The 22663-nt window shown below is 40.1% G+C and overlaps 1 protein-coding gene across 8 annotated transcripts in view; it reads left to right on the forward strand.

The window, feature by feature from the left end:
* The window catches only part of Dscam3 (Down syndrome cell adhesion molecule 3), a 99351-nt gene that overhangs the window by 71738 nt on the left and 4950 nt on the right, over positions 1 to 22663 (forward strand). For 5 of the 8 annotated variants that reach the window (XM_083100999.1, XM_083100998.1, XM_083100995.1 and 2 more), the window contains exons 3-27: positions 1260 to 1446; positions 1684 to 1826; positions 9187 to 9351; positions 12313 to 12459; positions 12591 to 12731; positions 13147 to 13337; positions 14002 to 14242; positions 15153 to 15306; positions 15370 to 15521; positions 15865 to 16134; positions 16342 to 16487; positions 17003 to 17438; positions 17819 to 18112; positions 18229 to 18459; positions 18536 to 18691; positions 18769 to 18839; positions 18990 to 19233; positions 19398 to 19544; positions 19630 to 19791; positions 19902 to 20118; positions 20545 to 20633; positions 20788 to 20967; positions 21097 to 21285; positions 21367 to 21552; positions 22183 to 22630. In XM_083100999.1, coding sequence (XP_082957125.1) covers positions 1260 to 1446; positions 1684 to 1826; positions 9187 to 9351; positions 12313 to 12459; positions 12591 to 12731; positions 13147 to 13337; positions 14002 to 14242; positions 15153 to 15306; positions 15370 to 15521; positions 15865 to 16134; positions 16342 to 16487; positions 17003 to 17438; positions 17819 to 18112; positions 18229 to 18459; positions 18536 to 18691; positions 18769 to 18839; positions 18990 to 19233; positions 19398 to 19544; positions 19630 to 19791; positions 19902 to 20118; positions 20545 to 20633; positions 20788 to 20967; positions 21097 to 21285; positions 21367 to 21552; positions 22183 to 22630 — 4987 coding nt within the window. Of the gene's footprint in view, positions 1 to 1259; positions 1447 to 1683; positions 1827 to 9186; positions 9352 to 12312; positions 12498 to 12590; positions 12732 to 13117; positions 13338 to 14001; positions 14243 to 15152; positions 15307 to 15369; positions 15522 to 15864; positions 16135 to 16341; positions 16488 to 17002; positions 17439 to 17818; positions 18113 to 18228; positions 18460 to 18535; positions 18692 to 18768; positions 18840 to 18989; positions 19234 to 19397; positions 19545 to 19629; positions 19792 to 19901; positions 20119 to 20544; positions 20634 to 20787; positions 20968 to 21096; positions 21286 to 21366; positions 21553 to 22182; positions 22631 to 22663 lie in introns of those variants that run through there. The other 3 variants (XM_083100997.1, XM_083101001.1, XM_083101002.1) reach the window with 3 other exon arrangements.

The following is a 22663-nucleotide window of genomic DNA, read 5'->3' on the forward strand; positions in this document are numbered from 1 at the left end:
TTGGTATCTGAACCACGTGAAAACGTATTTTAAACCGCATCGCTAGGTCGCGCCGGTCTCTAAATAATTCATTCCATGAATTATTTCAGTTCCTATTCCCGACTCGCAACGAGAATCGATCTGCTTGATCGTCGCACCCTTCTTCTGCCCTCGCGGCACTTTGTCCCAGCGTTACATCTCCTTCGATCATCCCGTAATCGTGCGCGTTGCATATTTCAGCTGTCCGACCATCGCTCCTCTCTTCCACGCTCTCTTTGTAGATTTTGCAGAATATAAATATGCGCGAAATGGATATTTGCCACTTTTAACAAGCGATGCAGTCGCGCTGCATTGTGTGTGACTGAGAATATGATATGCCGGTGATTGAAACATTTTGTTTCCTGAATAAGCAACGAGCCGCGCCGGCGGGCGTTTATTTTACTTGAATATATCGAGGAAAACCTGCATTATATGTAAATGTAGCTTTCAGCGTTTTCGGGAACGGATTATAGAAGCTCGCGCACGTTGCTTCTTAATCCGGGGATTTCGAATGAAATATTTGGTAGATGCTATCGGGCAGTGACGCGACCATTCGCTCCGGCGTGCATTTAATCCTGGAACGAGCATGGTCTCGAATCGATTCGAAATCTAGGTCGAATTCGGCTTAGCGGAATTGATTTCTCCGGTTTCTCGGATGCGAACAATGTATACGTCGTGGGGTTTAGACCGGCTCCGCGAATCAGGTCGTTCCGCCCGCTTCGACGAGACAAAAGATAAAATTCTATCTGCGGCGCTTACCAACCAACAAATCGAATAATCGTTTCAACATCGAGTTTAATCCGCGAGCAAATCAAGAACGAAACTATATCGCTTGACCTGAGATGCCTCCAGTCTATGCAAAGAACAAGAGAGAAAATCGATTCACGTATAATGAAATTGTTTTGGGAAAACAATTGTGTTTATCAACGGAATATACATCTACGTATATTTGAAGAGAGCAATAACATTCCCAAAGTACTCTTATATCGCGTCAATTTATAATTTTAATTATCCGTTGTTTATTTAATCGGTCGGTGAAATTGTTAACCGCCACTTGTGAGCGAACCGCGTAATTTCTCATCAGCGGGCTCGTTAAAAATTGAGCGAGTGAAAGACAATATAAGTTAGCCGAGTTAAATTAATTGCGTTCGACCGCTTCTCATTGACCACGTAGTCTGCGTTACTGACGCTCGGATGCAACATATTACAACATTAACGAGCCGATGTGCTTTTCGTTTCAGGGTGCAGCGAGAAATTTGCGCTTGGTCAGCAAGGTCCGGTCTTCATCCTGGAACCGCCGAGCACCCTGGTCTTTTCAAATACCACCGGCTCCCAATTAAGCTGTTCCGCACACGGCAGCCCGACACCGCACGTCACGTGGATTACCAGCCCGGATCAGAGATCGGTTACGGCAGTTCCGGGACTCAGGTAAATATCATGCTTCGCGAATCACGCGAATCATCTTGAGTCGCATCTTGGAGGTTTGGTCTTGTTTTTCCGTCGAGTTTGATCACTTTTGCATAAATTCAAGGCGTCATTTTCCCTTAAATGAGGTCAGAGAGCATTCTTTAAACGCGCATGTCAAAGAGCTTTAGACTCGAGTTATAAACCTGAGACATTTTTTTTTCTTATTTGCGATTCTTATACGATATTCATTTTTTTCAGACAACTTCTGGGAAACGGGACGCTATACTTCCCGCCATTTCTGTCTCAGGATTTTAGAGCCGAAGTTCACAATGCTCGTTACAGATGCCGGGCGACCAGTTCCGTTGGAACCGTACTCTCTCGCGAGGTCACTCTTCGGGCTGGTAAGTTATCTTATCCTAGTCTTATCCCTTCGAGAAAGTGATAAGCTTGCGAACTTACTCGTAGCAACTTTCTATTTTATATATCCGGTCTAGAGATTTCTCAAAATATTTTATCATTTACGGCAAAAGTGGCTTTTTACTTTGAATAGAAAAAGTAGCGATTTAGATCCAAGCTACTCGAATTGGCTGCTGTAAATACCACCATAAATACGTAGGATTATCGTCATTTATCGAAGAACCTATCATTCTTTGTTAGGGATTCGTTCGTTGCAATAACGGACTTGGAGATAACGAATCCCATCCTATTATGTCGAAGTACTATGGCGAGCGCGGAGCCAACACCTCGCATTTTCAACCGAAAGGCTTCACGCTATCCAAGTAAATACCGAAGGGGAAACGGTTGAAAGCCGTTAAATTGTATCGGAGGAAGTTCGATCTCCGAGTACGTGGGCGGGTCTTCGCCGCTGCTGAAAGACTCAAGGAGGGTCAAAACTTTGTCCGGTCGACGCTACGTGAGCCATCATTTAAATGGCTGATTTTAAGCTGATCATTACTACTGGCGGCTGAATTCGCCGACGTCGGCTACATGCTACACGATTCCAATCGGAAAAGGATCTTTCTTTTGCGTTTTCATCTCCCCTTGATACTGGTGATACAGGAAGATCTGATGTAACAACATTGATTGTATCTCAAAAGATTATTCCTATCGGTATTAGCAGTATCGAAAGTGCATCTCTCTTGAAACGTTTTTCAAGATGAAAGCGAAAGATTGGAAATCTTTTTCCGTATTAAATATGTTTCCGGGAGTTAAAAGAGGGATTTTCGAATTCAAGATATAGAAAAAATTGAAATAATAATTTATAAGATCGAACCGTGAGATATCTTTGAGCAATGTTATTTAAACGACATTTATATTTTGCAGCAAAGTTGCTCGTATTTCATTGCCACGATAAAAACGGACGATAGATCGCGAGTGAATCAAATCGCGAAATGATAAATGTACAGCAGTTTCCATTGATAGCGAAAGAAGCGACACGCTTGTTCGCTTTTTAGCCGGTGTATGTAACCTTTTAAATGGGTAAACATCGATCGTTTTCACGAAGCTCCAAGCTTACGTTGCACTTAGGTTGCTTGCTTTCTCAACGGCATTTTCATGACGCGTTTTTAACCCTGGAAGGAAAGGCGAGAGAGCGTCGTCGATTTTACAAGACCGGCTATCGTTACATAAGCCGCAAGAAGTTTGACGTCAAAAATTCAAGTGGAATTACTATCTTAAAAACGTCAACGAGAGACATGCAATCCACGACAAGATGGCTACGCGACAATTCATACGCGAAACTTTGACAATTTTAAATTTGCGAATTTGTCGCGAATTAAATTCGCGAGGGTCGTATGCCAAACAATTGTACTTTACCGAGTACCTCGATGCGCTTTGTGCTCCGTTCGTAACAAAACACACGGCACATTTCAGCGCGGTACGTACAAATTCGAAGAAACTACGAGAATCCAAATACCCTTTGATGCCGGGAGTCCGGAAGGGCGACCGTCTCCCCTTTCAAAGCCGCTTCACGTGAAGCGCGACGAAATACGCGCACCAGCCGTCGGAAAACTTTGGATCGAGAGTCCTTTTTTTTTCCAGGATGATTCGACTAAAACGGGAAGAAAAATTCGCCTCGCCGCTAGTGGTTTCCGAAACTTCCCTTGTCCCCCTCTCCACCCCCTCCCCTCCTCCCCTTTCCTGTCTCGCAAAGTCACTGGACGATGAAAGAACGTCCAATCAATATCTGTTTGCCGCACCTCGTCCTTGCCCCGCATAGACTGTCTGCCGATATGGAACTTCCTCTATCTCCTCTCTCCTCGACGCTTTCGTTAAAAGTTCGCAGTCCGCTCCGAAGTATAGGCATAAATAATCAAGCCATTCCGCGCTCGCGCTCTCCTTCCGGAGAAAACAAGTTTAATATAAATGATGTATGGCGATGGCGTCAACATAAATCGCGATTGTTTTTCCGAGACGTCATCTCGGAATAACACGATTTGACGAATCCAGGAGTGGCATTGCGTTTTAGCACCGATATATTTCGTTATATTTTTTTTTCCTTTGACGTTTCTCCCGTCTTGCGTGCACTGAGAAAAAAATCTGGTTGCATTAATTAGAATTCTGGTAGATTCAATCAGTATGTCTGTTGGAAAATGGACGAATCAGAATTCTTGTAGGAATTACCAGATGAATCTGATTAATTTCTTCCTGTTAAATTTATCAAATTATCTGGTTAATAATACTAAACTCATCAGCACCAAGTCGTCTAAAATTTTTTCCATCTAATCTCAAAAGTCTGTTTAATATTCTGAATTCCAACAAGATTATTGGATAAATTCAATCCAGATTATTGAATAAATTATTTTAAATTCAGTTTGTTAGAAATTAAACTGATAAACAGTGATGCAAGAAGAGGATGCAGCTCAAACACACACAATCAGAGAGCTAGCGTCCTCTTTCTGGCACTACTGCTCGTAAGAGAAAAAAAATATACTTTGGATTTAACGTTAATACTAGTTCTTTATATACATTTCAAACATGGCAAATATTGAATACGAGTTAAGTTAAGAGTGGCTCGCCGCCTAGCGGCAAGCAAAGAAATTAATGTAACAAGAAATTTTATAGATCCAACCAGAAAATACTAACCAAATCCTTATAGTAAAATCTATTAAATGTTCTAGTTATAAAAAATCGAGTTTTATCATGATAACTAGAAATTCTTGTTTGATTTAACCAGAATGCCTTCAATCATATACGTCTTGTTGGTACAATCAAACGATTTTTCTCAGTGTGATTATCGTCGGAACGCGGGGGAGAAGAGACTCTCGTTAATGCTAGCGAATAGCGGGTAATTTCCGATAAATGAAGAAATCAAATCTAATGAAATTTTCATCTCAAATGCAATGTCATTTTAGCGCGTACGTATAATTTAACCAATGTATGTATATCTTTTGTCAAAAGAGTCCTAAATGATGATAATACGCCGTGTAATCTGTGCAATAATAGTTGAGAGTTAATTAATATTCGCGTATAATGGGGCGACGCGAGTTCATTAATGCTACGTGCAAGTTGAAGATTATCCAAGAACCTCATCCCGTCGTCGTGTCTCGCTTTATTTTCCTCTATACATGGGAACATCGACCAAGGAGAGCCTTCTGGCGGTACACCCTCTGAAGCGAGCGAGCCGAAAAGGAACGGTTCACTTATCTAAAATGACATCGGCCTTCCCCACGTGCTCGCCAAAGGACTTATGCTGCGAAGAAAAGAAGGAGAGAGAGAGAGGCAGAGAGAAAGTCATTGTCGAAATCCCCTTTTGTGCGAGAACCGCGTTTTTCGAGTCCGGGAATTCGGTAGCGACTAAAAGGTGTCCAGTGCTCTTCTCCGCGAGAAGAACACTCTTGGGAGTGGGATCCAACGACGAAGGGAATATTCATTATCCTACCTTTATACCGGCTCGTCGGCACCGGAGAATAATGTCTGAGGAGGTGTCGCGTCTTGAAAATTTAAAAAAGGCCACGTATCGCGCGGGGCTTAAACGAAAGAATAATCGTCGTTCCCTCGGATCGAGCTCGGCGGCTCGCTTAATTTCATTTCAAATGATTTCATTACGGGGGGATACACCGCGAGAAATGTGTATGACAAGAGACCGCGACGTCTTATATATATCTCGCGCACTCCCGACAATCCTGCGCGGTTCTCCGCGCGCCAACAAAAAATCGCCCGAGAGTATTTAACGTCGAGAAATAAAGTATCTCGCCGCGCTATGAATTTAATCTCGGGAGCGCGAATATATAATTACCTCATTTTTATGCGACAAATGTAAATTAGGTCTTAACTCGAAAACTAAAAACTTACGTCAGGTTTTGCGAAGAGATTTTAATTAATTAAATAAACATATAACATATCGAGATAAATACAAGCGTATCTAGAGGATATTTAACGCTAACGTCGCGTTAGGATGCAATTCGCGAATGTTGCACGTTTTGCATTCTCTGATCCCTCTAAAAATTTGTATACTAGATATTTATACGACCGTAGAGTTCGCGACGAAACCGTATTTCTTTATACACGTGCCGGCTATGTAGGATGCTATAGAAAAGAATTATTGCCTACCACACGGTGAGAGATCACCCGTTTTCGCGCGCAGACGGACGATTCTCCAGCGTACCGCTCTTATTCTTCTTTATTTTCTCCATTTTATCAACGGAAAAGGAGGAGGAAAGGAGAAGGGGGGGAGGAGGAGGGAAAAGAAGAAGGTGCGCGACTAGAAAAAGAACGTAACCACATTAGCAACCAGCCACTAGTTCCCGAGAAATGGTCCTGGCTGGAAAAAGGTCCGCAAACCTCTCGGACGATAAATGCTTGTGTATGTGTAATTCCGCAGCAAAACGGTCGACAGTTTTAATCACGCGCGAAGGACGTTTTTGTTTTCAAGAAAAACGCATTCACCCGAGAGAAAATGTCTCGCGGAAATACGATAACAAGATAGACGGGACGTGTGGCAAAATATTGGAATGCGTAATTAAGGAATTACATCCGACCCCTAAGTGCAATGTAATTGCGATATAATTTCTAGTTGAACTCGCTTTCTCCGAGAAATAAGAATTTCGCCGTTATTAAATTCTTTTCGCCATTCACCCATCTCTCCGCGTGTGTATATTCGCGTCGTTTTCGACGGGTCCCTTTGGCTAGTCACGATATAAGTGGCAATATATTCGCGCTCGGTTCCCGTAGCGCGGAGAGATCCATTTCGGGAAGATTCGATTTTAAAAATCTAGCGTCTCTCCGCAAGCACGAGTTTGGTAAAACACGCCCGTGGCGGCGATGCACCGATATGCCACGAAATGCACGTGCATTTTCACGCTGCATCAGCGGGTAATGGGCGACGGGAACGCGGCGGTATCAGGGATCCGGCCGTGAGCGATCGCACGAGGGTAGAGCGCGAAGGGTGGAGAGGGATCGGGTCGCCGATTCGCCCGAGAAGAGAGGAGGAAAGTTAATTCCAACGATTTCTAGAAATTCGTGGAAATATCGTTGCCCGCCTGGTTGGAGATCCGCGCGCATATTGGCTTTATTTGCACATTTCGTTTCACCCCCTTGCCTGCTGTTCCCTTTCTCTCTCTTTCTTCTCTCGCACCCTCTCGCCGGCGCATCTCAATTTTATCGTCACGTACATGCCACCTTTTCTCCTCTCTCCTGCGTCTGGTTTCCGCTCTCCTCAACCACCCAATTCACGAACCGGCGTCTAACGGCGGGAAAGGGAGGAGGGAGGGTGCCTGGCATCGGGACGCCAGCCGAGGAGCCCCCAATTTCCGACGTCCCCGTCGGACGAAAAGGGTGGAACGAACGCGACCCACGTCTCGTCACCGCGCAAAACGGTAGTCCCTTCGACTCACGACCTCTCTGGCTTGCTTCTCTCGTTTCGCATCTTCTCCCCGATGCCCATACCTCAGCTGCTTCGTTCGCCAAGCTTTTTAACCTTCCGCCTTCTTCTCCTGCTTCCCCTGTTGCCTCGTGAGTTGTCGTGGAAATCGCACGTTACTTTGGCACGAATGTTTACGGACGAGAATCCGCTGGGGTGCCTCGCCGATATTTGAGAAACGTGAATTTTCCAGTAATCTTTCAGCGCAGCACGTACACTTGAAATTGGTAAATGCGTGATTTGAACCAAAGATATCTTTCATCAAAATCGTACAATAACACCAGATACATCCAACTAAAAAAATTTATTATTAAAAAAATTTTATTATTAAAAATTTATTATTAATTTATTATTAAAAAAATTTTTCTCAAATCTAATAAAATCTCCTAAAATATATTCAATAGTCGCGTACATTAAAAATGATACAGCGTTGTGTGTTTCAATCATAAAGGACGAGACTCTCGGATTAAATCCTATCCAAAATCAACGTATCGATGAGATAACACTGGAACGAGGTATAGATGCAATAAGATTTGGGGGTTGTTATATTCGCTTAGCGATTACATGGTTAATATAACTAAAGATGCAAATGCAGCGAATTAATCGCACACTTTGTCCCAACATTCATTATAGCGAGATGTGTGAGTAAAGTGTGCATACGTGCAAGCGGGTGTATCTCTAGAGAATGGGATATGCGACCTAAGCGTCGTTCCCAAGCATCGCTGTTACATATTGATGTATGAATGTGTGCTTAGATTGAGAGTGATTAGATTTAGGGAGAGAACCTGTCTCGTACCTCGAACGTCTCGTGCACCTTAACCACGAATTAGACGCAACGTATTGAATAAGTAAAATAATTGCGTTGAATCTAATATTTATAAGACAAGATAATTGCATTTTATTTATAAGATTATTTATATGATAATTCTTTTCGCGGGATTTAATTTAAATATTCGATAAAAAATGTCTGATATCGGCTACACATGCATATATGCATGTATATGTACACAACGCGTTTAAAATCTTATGATTGTAAATAAAGTTAACCGGTCATAACGGAATCAGCAGGGTGAATCGCATTACAACATAGCCATTGTTCATGGACTTGAAATAAGTTTGATCGTCCATTATGCATGTACTTCCTACTTTCCTATGTCTTATTTTCCACTTTCTGCCTGTGGTAACTTCTTAATAATCATCCATCTTCCGCTTTCAACGTTACGTCACTTTGCCCCGCTTTAGTCTCCCTTCCTCTTTTTCTCCGACTTTCTTTTATGTATGAATATAACGGAACTCTTGTATTATACGGAATGTCTTGAATTAAATGTATTTACTTTGACTTATGGATTCTTTGATTTCAATGATCGACGTTTTTTAAATTTGTTGCGCAGAAATCTCTTCTGCGCTCTTTAAATAATTTCAATGTATATATTTTTCAGTAATTAAACATTAAATTCAAATTCTATTAATAAAGAAGAAATCTTTGTTATTTATTAGCAACTTTAGTTTCATTTAAAAAAAATTTGGTATTTACAATTTTTTAAACAAAACTGATTAATGTCTCGACAATTTTGATAAAAAGAAAATCGGCAAAGAAGTCTACAGGTCAAAGGAAGCGCAATTAATGCACATATATGCATAAGTATATAAACAAAGATTTATTTTTTTTTATTTTATCTTTGATAACCGTATAATATATGCGCTTAAAGTATTTAATAGAAAATGAAATATGTTATATTTGAGGTTCTTTTTTAATAAATTATATACGTGTAAAAAGTATTTGCTAGAGGTGAATTTGCGAGGATAAACTTCTTCTTGTTTTGACGAGCGCGAATTGTAAATTTGCAGTGAATTAATTGCAGAATTAAATTTTTATTGTAATTCTTCACGCGTACTTACAGTATTGACGGTATCCGGATACGACGTCAGGGTAAATAGACAACCAGTCATGGAGGGATGCAACGCGGTGCTGTCCTGTACTGCCCGGGAAGACGTTAAGGAACACCTCACCGTAACTTCCTGGTTCCGTGACGATGCCATTCTCTTACCTGGAAACACAGATACCGGTGAGTTATGTCTCGCGCGTTTGCTATTTTAATTTAAAGTAGCGCGTGCTAAATCTCCTCGAGATCAACTTCTGTTTAAACGTTACGTACCCGGATACCCGCATACGCGTGTATCACGCGCCGTTAATTCTTTGTTTCATATTCAACCTAACGGTGTATAATTTTACACGGTCGCACGGTCGATCCATCAATTTTTTGTCGAAGGGCGCGATGACTTTTTAATGTATTGAAATTAGCTTACGAGTATAACATGTCGATGAATCGCCGGTTAAATCGAGCAGAAAGATATATGATGGAATATAATCGAGACGCCAAAAACGAGCGTAAGTGAACGAAACAGATAGTTAGGGTTCGAATTCGAAACGTATTTCGTGACTCACCGTAGCTTCGATTATAAAAGACCGCGTTATTTAAAAGGAAAAAGAATGCGCTACATTTTTTACAGATTACCCTGTGAATTACACAAGAAGAAAGCTTGGCTCAAAAAGGATTAACACAATTACGAGCGCTAGGCGAAGCGAGTAGAAAGCGCATAGAGTGTAAAATGCTTGATCTCGCGGACCAACATCCGGCGCACACATGCACGCTTCATCCCACACGTGCACGCACGAGCTTCGCACGTACGTGCGCTAACTCGGTGTGGTTTAGATCGTCCTGTACACGCTCAGGCATTCATGTCCCATACATATTTATGCCGCTCGGTTGCACGTAACGGGGGGCCGGGGGTGAAAGGGGTTGGGGGTGGGTTCTCGTAACTATATGTGTATATGTGCATAGGTGCGGTGTGTGTGCCGTTGGAATATCATGGGAGGCATCGCGTCGTGTCGAGGCCTGATACGTTTGTTTCGTAACTAGGCGGCTAACATTGCGTCGTCGTATGTACGAAAGCCAGCATCCGCACGTCGGAGGGGGTTGCACGCTTATATGCGAGCCCCCGACGTGTCGTTGACGTTCTCGCCGCGGTTATCGTCGCGCCAGCCAACGGCCCGTATCGCGTCTCGAAGACGACGACGTCGATTCCGCCGACGTCTGTCAACCGGTCGTGCGAGGGATATCGGCGAAGGAGAGGAACGATGCGTCAAATCGTGACGTAAACCGGAATCGCGCTCGTAAACACCCTCGCGAATGACGCGAGAGATCTTCCGCGGGGAGATCATTTCTCGTCGCTTGGCTTCTGCCCTTTTTCTCTTCTATTTGCGCCGAGAAGCAACGGAGCAACATTCATTCGATGTAGCAGACTTTACAGGATTAATATTTAAGATACTTATGCGTTGAGCCCTATACATTATGCGATTCTCGAGTATTAAGGGTTTCTATATCATAAATTTATGTCGTAATTATTTATATAATAATTTATATCGTAAATTCTTGAAAAATGTTAATCAAAGAAAAAGAGAAACTTCTCAGAATTTTTCTCATAAAAAAGAGAAAATCAAGAGATTTGCAGTAGTATACACGTTGTGTATTGTAATGTCTTCATAATAACCATTATGTCGTAATGCCGCGAATATCGCACTCTGATTCGAGGACATGAGATTCCGGTTGTACGGGAAGAACATGACGTTTCTATCATTGACTCGTGCACACACATACACACGTAACGATATCGAATCTACGACAATGGTTCTTGTTAGACATCATAGGGAGGAGAACTATTCGGAATCCGTGAATACATCTTCAAGCACATTTCCAGCGATATATCGTCATTAGAATTATTCGAATTATTTGGACCGCGATTAAGAAGGAATATTGTTCGCAGATATTAGTGAAATTTAGCACAAGAGAATCTAGAGAAAATTTAAATAAATCTTTATACGCGACTTTTCGATAAGTATTTTAATTAAAATTTCGCAAGCTATTTTTTATAGAATTTTTCTCTTTTAAAACACAATCAACTTGCGAAAATAAATCAATAAAAATAATAACAATATTGTGTGTGGAAATTAAATATGCGTTATGAGATATTAAAATGAGATGACATGTACGCCAAATATATTTGGCAACCTTTTGTGTTTCGAATAATCGGAAAGTAACGACGTAACAAAAAGTCTATACTCGGCAAAGGAAATATTTGTCTTTGACATTATTCTCGACAAGAGATAGCGGCGCGTGAAAATTCGTAATGTTACAGGCGTGATGGAAAAGAGAAAAATTCTGGCAGGTCAATCCGAAATAGTCAGGGAAGGCTTTAGCAAGTTGGTAGACCGAGCTGCTCGATGGTTGTCCGATGGTTGAGCCAAATTGAAAATTTCACGCCTGATGGATACGCGGCCGTGATCCGAAGGGGTTTCATCGACAGATGCTGAGGATTTTGCATAACCCTTTACTCTCTCCCCCTTTCTCTCTTTCTCCTTTCGCAGACTTGAAATACGAGAGAAAATATTGCTGGGCAAAATCGCGCGCGCACGTTCAGGGATTTATTATTGATATTTCCCAGCTTCTGAATTCTGAGAAGTCAAACGGTATTTTCGCTCAGTCTGCGGCGATATAGAAGGAAGTGGAATAAATCGCAAAGTCGAGAGAGGCATTTCCTCGCTGCGGTAGTGACGAGAGAAATCTTTATTCAGGGATTCAGCATGTTCGCGAGACTGTGCGCTGAAATTTTTCTAGTTTTAATCTCTCTGCAGATGCATATCCTTTCAAGTTACTCGCTTTATCCGTACCGGAAGCTCATTAGTTTCAAAAAGATTCGCAGATCTCGACATCGAGACATCATTAATTCTTGAATTATAAATGATGAAAAATTAGAGAGAATTTTGATCAATTACTTTTTAAAAAATCGCGAAAAATTAATTTCTAGGTAATTTAAAAAAACTTATTTACACATACTTATATACATTTATTTTTTAAAAATTTCGATACAAAAAACGATGTTAATTTCGTCAGAGAATCTGTAACCGAGAGAAAGCGTCCGAGACACTGTGTATTCGACCTGTATATATGACCCGACTTTGTTTACAGGCGGAAGATTCGTGGTTACCTCGCAGGGTGATCTTCATATTAGGGCTGCCAGACCAGAAGACGGCAGAGCGACATATTCGTGTTTAACCCTGCATGCCTTGACCAGCGAACGGAGGAGAAGCGAACCCGCCACTTTGACAGTCACGGGTAACCAGATACATTTCTTTCGCGAAATAAATTCGAAGGTAGATTCGTTAAAAAATCTAGCCAGAAGAAGATTTCTTACTTATTCGTATGTCTCTTTATCATCTTTTATCATCTTTTGATCTTATTTGTAGAACCGACTGGTTCGTTGTCGCCGCGATTGATGCAACGATCCGAGATCGCTATTTCCGCCGAAAGCGGCTCCGACGTTCACCTCACGTGCTCGGCGCAAGGAAGCCCGCCACCGCAATTTACCTGGTATCGCGATGTTAATGGTTGGTTTAATTAGGGGAATGTTTACCGAATAAGCTATGTTAACGATAGCGCTGAACAAACTACCACCCGTGTTCAAACATCGATTCCTCGATAGCTCGGATACATATTACGTTTAGACAGGCACCGCGCAATAAATATTGCACCGATGAAAAGGAGAGGGAAAGAAATATATTTGATATCAAATCAATCATTATAAATCGATAAGGAATGCGTTTGATAAATCAAACTAGAAAAAAGAATCTGCTCTTTTCTTTTTAATCAGAAACCTCTGTTTCCGCACATGCAGAAAAGTAGAACGCTATCCAGGGTTCAATGTTCGATGTGAATCTAATCTAATGCCCCGAGTACAATTATCGAAGTAACTTCGCAGACATGATCGTTACAGGACAGATACATCCGAATGTCTTGTCGCAGGCCACTCGATACCGGTCGAGTCGTTCGGTCGTATCCAGCTTTGGGGTGATTTAATGCAAATTCGTCGTGTAGACGCGCAGGATGCCGGAAGATACGTTTGCCGAGCCAGCAATCACCTTGGCGAGCAACGAGCGGAGACGCACTTGTCGGTCACTTCAAAGCTAAACGCTCGGATTCAGCCGCGCGTACAGGTACGAATCAACGTAATTCGATTTACGAATGGATATTTTTCCCTTAAATGCATCGAGTTTTCCATTGGCGGAATAAAATTGATTTTAACCACTAACGACCTACAACGATAGAACACGGTTCGTTGTACGTGAAAAGAGAGATTTCCTTTGAAATTTAATAATCTATGTAAGCCAGAAAAATATTTTTAGAAACTTTGAATATTATTAAACTTCTATCGTAAAAGATAAATATTATCGTTTATTCCCGATAAGCTCGGACATTAATACAAATCAGATTAAATCCACTTACAAATCATAGTACTCGAATTTCACTGTAGTAAATGTAGAACTAGGTTAAGCTAAATAATTTGTTTGATTACGTAAGCTACAGTTTCATTCCCGATAATTAATTAACGATAACAATAATGATAAAATTGCTATTTATATATCGCGAAGCGATGATTGAATAATGACTACTCGATAAATTCATCAAAATGGATATCAAAAATTACATGTTAAATGTGACATTTAATATAAACTGAACAAGAGTGCAAGTACCGAAGGCGATAAAAAGTAGACACATTGCGGGAGGCTTTAAAAATTAGCCCTTATCGCGTGTTCCATTATAAATAGACGCGAATAGATGATCCGACTGCGAGATAGATGCGCTCGTCGTCATTCGCAGGTTGTTAATTCCGGTGAAACCGCCACGATGAACTGCACGGTCGAGGGATATCCGGTCGAGAGCGTTGAGTGGCTACACGATGGTGTGCCAGTATTGACCGCGCAGGACACGAGGATCAGATTGTTGGCTCCCTTGGTGCTCGTGATAGGCTCCGTCGGTCGCAGGGACAAAGGGATGTATCAGTGTTTGGTGAGGAGCGACAAGGAAAATGCTCAAGCTACCGCTGAACTAAAACTCGGAGGTCAGCGAACATTTTTAATACCGGTTATATCCGGCTCTCTCACATTTGCTCTCATTTTCAGCTCTCTTTATACTTAATGTGCCTTGAAATTTTTACTCTAATTGATATCCAATAAACACTGTTTGTTGCAATAATATAACGTGAAAATAACAAATAATGTATAATGCACATTAGCTACATGATATAAAATTATAATATATCATATGTGCGTATTATTTTGCAATATTATACCATTAACATAACAGAATATTATGTTGCAATATATAATACTGTTAAATAATGTTTCTTCGATTGCTGCTACTAGACTTAACTAATTCGTATTCAATTTTTTACCATGAAATGAATATAAAACTTACAAAGAGGATATTAATATAAGATCCACAATACATCTCTTTTTTTATCAGTTTAATTTCTAATGCAATCCCAATAAGATATTCAGAATATTAAATAGACTATTTGAAATTGGACGAATAAATATTATATGTGTGTACGTGGGAAATAGTCCGTTACTATCTATCTGAAGCAAAAAATTGAAATTTTTATATAAATGAAATTTATGTATTTTATAAATTAAATATACATATGATTTTTATTTTATTTCTTTAATTACCAACTTTATATATAATCAATATTCCATATGAACCAATCGCAACGATACAATATATATTACGTTTATAAATGGGCAATTATAACTAATCAATTATTTACTAGTAATATTTACATATATTACTTGTAATATTCCGTTTTATCGCTTTTATGTAACATTAATATAACAGTGTTTCCTGGATACTTATTGTACTGATGTGTCTGCGATTCTTTTCATTCACGTAAAACAATTGCTTCCTCGGAAAAACCAAATGGTCCATCTCGTGTCTTCCCTTGTATCTTTGATAAAGACGACTTTTTCTAGATACGGTTCCGGAACTGCAGTACACGTTTATCGAGCAAGCGCTACGACCCGGACCGCCGGTCTCTCTGCGATGTTCCGCTACCGGTTCACCAACGCCATCCTTTACGTGGTTACTCGACGGTGAACCATTGAGTCAGATTGCGACCGGACACAGGTAGATGAACCGTATATTCTAGTACCGATGTGCTATCTTCTAATCGGGAATTAATACGCGCAGATACGCGATAGGCCAATATGTGGATCAATCCGGTGACGTGATCAGTCACTTAAACATTTCATCCGCGGGAACCGAGGACGGCGGTCTGTACGCTTGCGTAGCGTCCAATACCCTGGCGACCGTCGAGCACAAAGCTAGATTGAATATTTACGGTACGACACACATGTTATATACGCGGATAATTTTATATTAAATACATAAATGTATAAGCATATTGAATAAAACGAAATAAATATGGAAGCGCGGGACAAAAATGTCATCGGACAAGCTTGTGTTTTGGCGAAATTGATTTATTTCCTGCATTAAATCAAGCGATCCCTTTATAGATTTATTAATGTTATACATATATGTATATAAATTATATTAAGAACAGTTTCGGCGACGATATAACTTTGAAACTTAATGACAAGGAAATAAACGCGAGAATTGATTGACTGAAAACGAGTTCAACTCGAGTTTTCACTCGGCAATTTCTATAATAAGAAACCATTTTAGGACCGCCATACATTCGATCGATCGGCCCGGTTCGTGCCATCGCCGGTTTTGACGTCACAATAGCGTGTCCTTACTCAGGATATCCGATCACATCGGTCGGGTGGACTCGAAATAATGTCGAGTTGCCTTTAGACATCAGGCAGCAAGTCGACAGTGAGGGCCACCTTACAATCACCATGGTAGATCCAAACGATGCAGGTACCTACACGTGTATAGTTCGAGCGAGTTCCGGGGAAACCGCCAACAGAGATATCCTACTAAATGTGAATAGTAAGTGCAAACGCGAATATGATGAAAATAGTTGAACAATTTAATTAGTGAGAACATTGAATAGCTCTTTTTTAAAGACAACACAATTTTTCGCAGAAAATATTGAAACAGTTTTCAACGTTATGAAAAAATAAATGTGGAAAAATGTGTATGAGAGAAATGACGTAACAGAGCAATATAACATTTTCGTCTGTACGTATTTTGCAGGTCCTCCAGTAATGAGTCCCTTCAGCTTCCCCGCGAACTCGCAGGAAGGTAGTCGTGCTCAAGTGACGTGCAGCGTGACATCGGGAGATCTTCCAATCTACATTTCCTGGTTGAAAGACGGCGAGCCACTGCCTTCTTCCCTTCGCGTAAGCATGTTCTTTCAGTCCGTAAACAGAATTCGATCATTTCTCATTCATATTCTGTACGTTTATTTCTCGATGAAAGCGAAAAAGTAAAACAAACTGCAGCTTTTCATTTAAAATTATGCACATATTTTGTCTATGACAAACAATTTTCTATAATTTTTCTGTATGTGTTTTCGACGTATATTTCTCCTCTTGAAAATACGTTATGTTTCCCAGTAAGAATTCTATGAAAAATACTTATTCACTCCGTGAATAATAATGTTCTTTAAACAAATATGAATTTAGCGAGAATAAATTTAAAAATTGCTGTAAATAACAAAATTTCATACCGGCTTTACAATATGTGGAAAGAGATTATCTTTTGTTCCTCTCTTTTGATTCGGGAATTATACACTTTTAATTAAAATTATATTTTTCTAAAATAACATACGATACCAAAATAACGAAATACTTGTTACATTTTACATTAATCCTGTTTCTACCGTTCTATTATTGCCGAACGCGCATCCTTGCAGATCGAAGAGCGAGGCGCCGAGTTCTTTAACGTGCTCGTCTTCAAGGAACTATCGTCGCGACACAGCGGCAAATACACCTGTGTGGCCACGAATAGTGCCGCCAAGGTTAACCATACGGCGGAACTTTTGGTAAAAGTACCACCTCAATGGATATTCGAACCGCAGGACGTGGCGACCCTTCTGGGAAACCCGCTGAATGTCCATTGCGAGGCCAAGGGTTTTCCACCCCCGCGTATTACGTGGCTCCGTGCCAAGGGTAAAATGTCCAACGACTATCAGCCCTTGGTCGATGGTTCTGACGGTAGACTCACGATATTACCTAATGGCTCTTTGTGGACGGCTTCGGCCAGTCCACAGGATGAGGGTCACTATCTCTGTCGAGCTAACAATGGTATCGGATCGGGACTAAGTAAAGTGATATACGTCTCTGTGCATGGTAAGAATGTAAATTTGCCATTAGAAAATGTAAAACTAAATTATATAGCGGAGATTTAATACAAAATGAATTTTTTTAAATCTGGATAATACGCGAGAAATTTCTTTAGATTCAATAATATAAAAATATTTATATTAGACAGAGAGAATTGTCGGATTTATATTCTTCAAAAATATTATTCAGTAAATAGCAAATGATATAATCTTCACCGGATGTTACGTAAATAATAGCATTCTTTTTTCGAATAATAAAAAATCCAAGAATTTATTTTGACTGTTAGTAACAACACTTTGTTTTGAAAATATGATATCAGGAAATTATTATAAAATTTAATAAAGAAGAGCTACAACAAAATACGAAACTGATCCGTATTTTCGCAGAACCCGCGAGGTTCGAGTTTCAGAGTGAAAATGTTACGATTCGTCGTGGAGAATCCGTGACGATTGACTGTACTGTGATCGGCGATAATCCTATAGAGGTACAATGGATGCACAACAGCGATAGATTGGATATGAGCAATCATAGATTAAGCATCAGCCAAATAAAGACCGACAATGGCCTGAAGTCTCAATTATCTATCGCGAATAGCGATCGACAAGATTCCGGGGTTTATCGGTGCACCGCTGATAATGCTTACGGAAGAAGCGAGCATTTGATTTATTTAGCAGTCCAAGGTGAGAGTGCACATTGAAGTGCGTATTTCTCTTAATTTTGTAAACCTGGGTCGATCATTTTTATCAATAATTACTTTTTAAAAGATTTCACAGCCTTATATACATTCCTTTCACAGAGAGACCGGATCCTCCAGCCGGACTCGAAGTCATAGAGATTGGTTCTCGATCGATAAGACTATTATGGAAGCGAGCTTTCGACGGAAATAGCCCCATAAGAAATTACGTGATACAATATCGCTCTCTGAGCCACGGTATGACCGACGATTGGAATCCCGTTAAAACGCACAACGTCACGTACACGCCAGGAAGCTCCAATAGCGGTAATTCCATACATCCAACCCAAAACGGTTCGTCCCACTTGCTCCGATCGATATCGCGGCTTTACTCGCTTATTATCCGCGTAACTCGTATCAATTCTATTAGATTTATCTCCATTCGAGACCACCGGCGATGATCAAGAGGTAGCGCTAATCGGTGGTCTTCATCCGGCTGTCACCTACACCTTCAGAATATTCGCTATAAACTCCATCGACGCGAGCGGACCCACGGAACCAGTCGTAGCGAAGACTCAGGAGGAAGGTAAAACGTCTCGTATGACAGTGCGATTGTGTGACCAAAGTCTTACCATATCGTATAACTATTGTTCTCTATAACAGCACCTACAGAATCGCCGCAAAATATCAAAGTGCAATCCGCCGGGCCCGGAGAACTCATGGTCAGTTGGCAAGTAAGTAATGTTGTCGATTCAGAGATGATTTACAAACGCTTTTTCAATGTTAATACTTTTCAATCATAATAATAATATAATTTTCATCGTGCTAAAAGAGGATAGAGTAGCTTGTAAAAGAATATCATCAAAACATGTTCATTTTTCTAGCCCCCTCCGAAAGAATCGTGCAATGGAGATCTACTGGGATATATAGTAACGTGGTCGGAGCATTCGTCGTCGACCTCGGGTGTTAATCAAAGTAAAAGTCTGACCGTGAATGGTTGGGCGACGACAAAAGTACAGCTCACGGGTCTGAGAAAATTTACGAAATACGACATTTCGATCAGAGCTTTCAATAGCATAGCCAGTGGGCCAGCTAGCGTTCCTATCGTGGGCACTACTCAAGAAGGAGGTACGAGTTCGAAAAGAACGAGAAGAATAAAATTGTGTATATAAGAGCTGTGCGTGTGTGCGTGTATATGTGTATGTGTCGAGTATGTTCAAATGTATATTGCTCACACATTTAATTCAATAATAATTTAAATTCGATTAATTAAATTTGTTAAAATTTTACAGTGCCAGAAACGCCACCGACTCAAGTGATATGCGTTCCATTGTCCTCCCAAAGTGTCAAGGTATCCTGGAACGCGCCGCCGCCTCATCAACACGGCGGAATTATCCAAGGATACAAAGTTTATTATAGACCGGTCCCTACCGATAACAGTGAGTCATTAGAATACTAATAATTTCTTGCATAAGAAATTAATTTCATAAGATATTCGCGTTTAATTTATTTTTCCTGTCGCAGTGGATATCTCGACACTGGGTGAAGTAAAGCGAACTTCCAGTATGGAGACTTATTTGCACACGCTGTACAAGTACACGAATTACTCCATCAAGGTGTTGGCTTACACAGGTGCGGGTGACGGAGCGCTGAGTCCACCGATTTTTTGCATGACGGAAGAGGATGGTGAGATGTTTAATTTAATACTAGAGTAAAATGAAAGAAACTCTAGTTATCTTGTGCAATAAGATGAGAAAATTATGCGACGACTATTCCCTGCGTGTCTTTTTTTACAGTTCCAGGCCCGCCTGCTGGCATCAAAGCGCTGGCGTTGACGGCGGAGAGCATATTGGTTTCTTGGTTGCCACCGTTGCAGCCTAATGGAAATGTCTCAAAATACACCGTATACAGCAGAGAAGCCGGTTCCAATAATCACAATGCGCACACGATGCACGAACCACCATTATCGCCCACAGATACTCTTACAATGGAATTACGCGATCTGGTGGAAAGGTATGCGCACACTGAGAAAAATCGTTTGATTGTTTCAACAAGAATCTGATAGAAGGTATTTTGATTAAACCAAGCAGAACTTCTAGTTATCATAATAAGACTCGATTTTTTATAATTAGAACGTTTAATAGACTTTAGTACAAGGATTTGGTTATTTTCTAGGACAGAGTGATATCATTTTTTTTGTAAATTTAGTATTATTAGCAAGAAAATTTGGTAAATTTAACAGGAAAAAATTAATTATACTCATCTGGTAATTCCTAAAGAAATTCTGGTTCGTCCATTTTCCAACAGACATACTGATTGAATCTATCAGATTTCTAATTAATTCAACCAGATTTTTTCTCAGTGCATATGCACTACAGTTTAATACGCATCTCCCTCGTCATTATGATTTTGTTACCAATCGAATGTTAATTTTTTCAGAAAATCGTATGAATTCTGGGTGTCAGCAACAACCGGTCTTGGAGAAGGCGAACGAACTACCGTAGTTACGCAAACAACGAATACTAGAGGTGCTTGTCAAGATAATTCGGAAAAGCTAGATGACAATTTTTAAAACTTAGTTGTTTAATTTATATTGCATGCCTTATATTTTGTCAAATATACCGATTCTGATACAACAGAAATTTTTTCATCGTATAAGAGCATAGGACACTCTTTCCGTAGCTCCCGCTAGAGTGGCATCGTTCTCGCAAGTGTTAAGGAGAGCTGTAAAATCAACGGTTACGCTGTCGTGTTTGGTGGTGGGAAATCCCACGCCACGACCTATCTGGACGTACAGAAATGGTCAAATTACCACCGGTAGACATTACGAACTTACAATCGATGGGCATCTTATTATACGTGGTAAGTATTTCATTTCTTCAAGATTTTAAATTCTTCCCTCTCATCGGTTGCAGGAAACTATTGTTAGTTTTTCGAGAAATAAAAAAATGCAAATTACAATTTCAAAAATTTCTCGGTCGTATTTTTCAGGACTGGAACAATCGGTCGCGGGAAATTATACTTGCTCGGCTAGCAATTTATTCGGTGACGATTCCATCACGTATTCGTTAATCGTGGTGATGCCACCCAAAGCACCGTTACTGGAATTACAATATACGACAACCAATAGTATCAGATTCCGCTGGAATCATCCCGATAATGGCGGTGCTACTATACAAGGTAATAAATAATTTAAAAAATAATTAATAACGAATCACATTTAAATATACATATAGTATATTAATGATTCTTTTTTATCAGGATATGTATTAAGTTATAAGAGGGATCAAGGTGGATGGGAAGAAATCGCTTTATCTCCCGAGCAAATGGAATTTGTACTCTCTGGATTAAAATGTGGTTCTTCCTATCTTGCGCATTTAACGGCACATAATCGCGTCGACACCGGCGATCCAAGTCCGTTAATCAGCGCAACAACGAAAGGCACCGGTGAATAAAATATTTTACAAGAGTAAAATATATTAATAATTAAGATATTTTTTACTAATATAAAATATAAAATATAATTTTAAATTTCGCTAAATATAAGAATATAAGAATTAGATACAGATGATAGTGCGAACGTTTCGAAGAAAATTAATTTTTTATTGAAACTCATTAATTGTGCACAAAATATAAATTTTTCTTGGATCAATACCAAATAATTAAATGATTCCAATTCAAGATTCATTTTTATCATTTTTATCATAATTTCCTCTGACCTTTCTAAAGAAGTGAAGGCAAGAAAAATATCGGAGCAAAATCGGGAATCGAATCCGAGTTGTTCGCTTGACGGGCTTTTAAAAAATCGGATTGAAATTATTTAATTATTTCTTATCGCATCAAGAAAAATTTTGATATCCTGTGTTCAACTAATAAATTTTAATGAAGTACTTTCCTTGAAACTAACTATCTACATCTGTTTTTAATTTGTCCTGTAAAATTACAAAATTAAAATATATTGAAATTATTAACATATATTAAATCTATCTAGTTAGAACTTTTGATTAATATAACTTAGCTGTTAAAAAAATGTAACAGCATTTCAAACTCTTAATCAGCTCTTAATCTATATTCCAGCGCCTTTATTACCTAAGGAAAGAGATATTATCTCGGCAAATGGCACATCAGTGAAACTGAATTTATTATCTTGGCCTAACGGAGGATGCCCTATTCAGCATTACACCGTTGAATACCGCAGGCGAATCAACACGGAACCTTGGATTTTGGTGGCTAGCAGAGCGACCGAGAACCTTGTAATTCGTGATCTAAAGACAGCATCGTGGTACAGTTTACGTTTAACAGCGCACAACGATGCTGGCTCGACTCAGACACAAATGGAATTCGCCACGACTACGTTGAGCGGAGTCAGTATTGGTCCCCCTAACGATTTGATAATGGAAGACGAGATCAGAAAAACTGTACCCAATCACAAAGTTTTATACGTGGTTGTTCCGCTCATTTGCGCAATCGTTTTGGTCGTTTCCGCGGTTATTCTGGGATATGTCATGCTCAAACGTAGCGGCAGGTAAAACATAATCTTTTCGACCTTTCGAAATTT

Source organism: Camponotus vicinus, unplaced genomic scaffold (assembly GCF_025532165.1).
Source record: "Camponotus vicinus isolate PSW18456_S1 unplaced genomic scaffold, iyCamVici1.0 SCAF_5, whole genome shotgun sequence".
Taxonomy (NCBI): Eukaryota; Metazoa; Arthropoda; class Insecta; order Hymenoptera; family Formicidae; genus Camponotus; species Camponotus vicinus.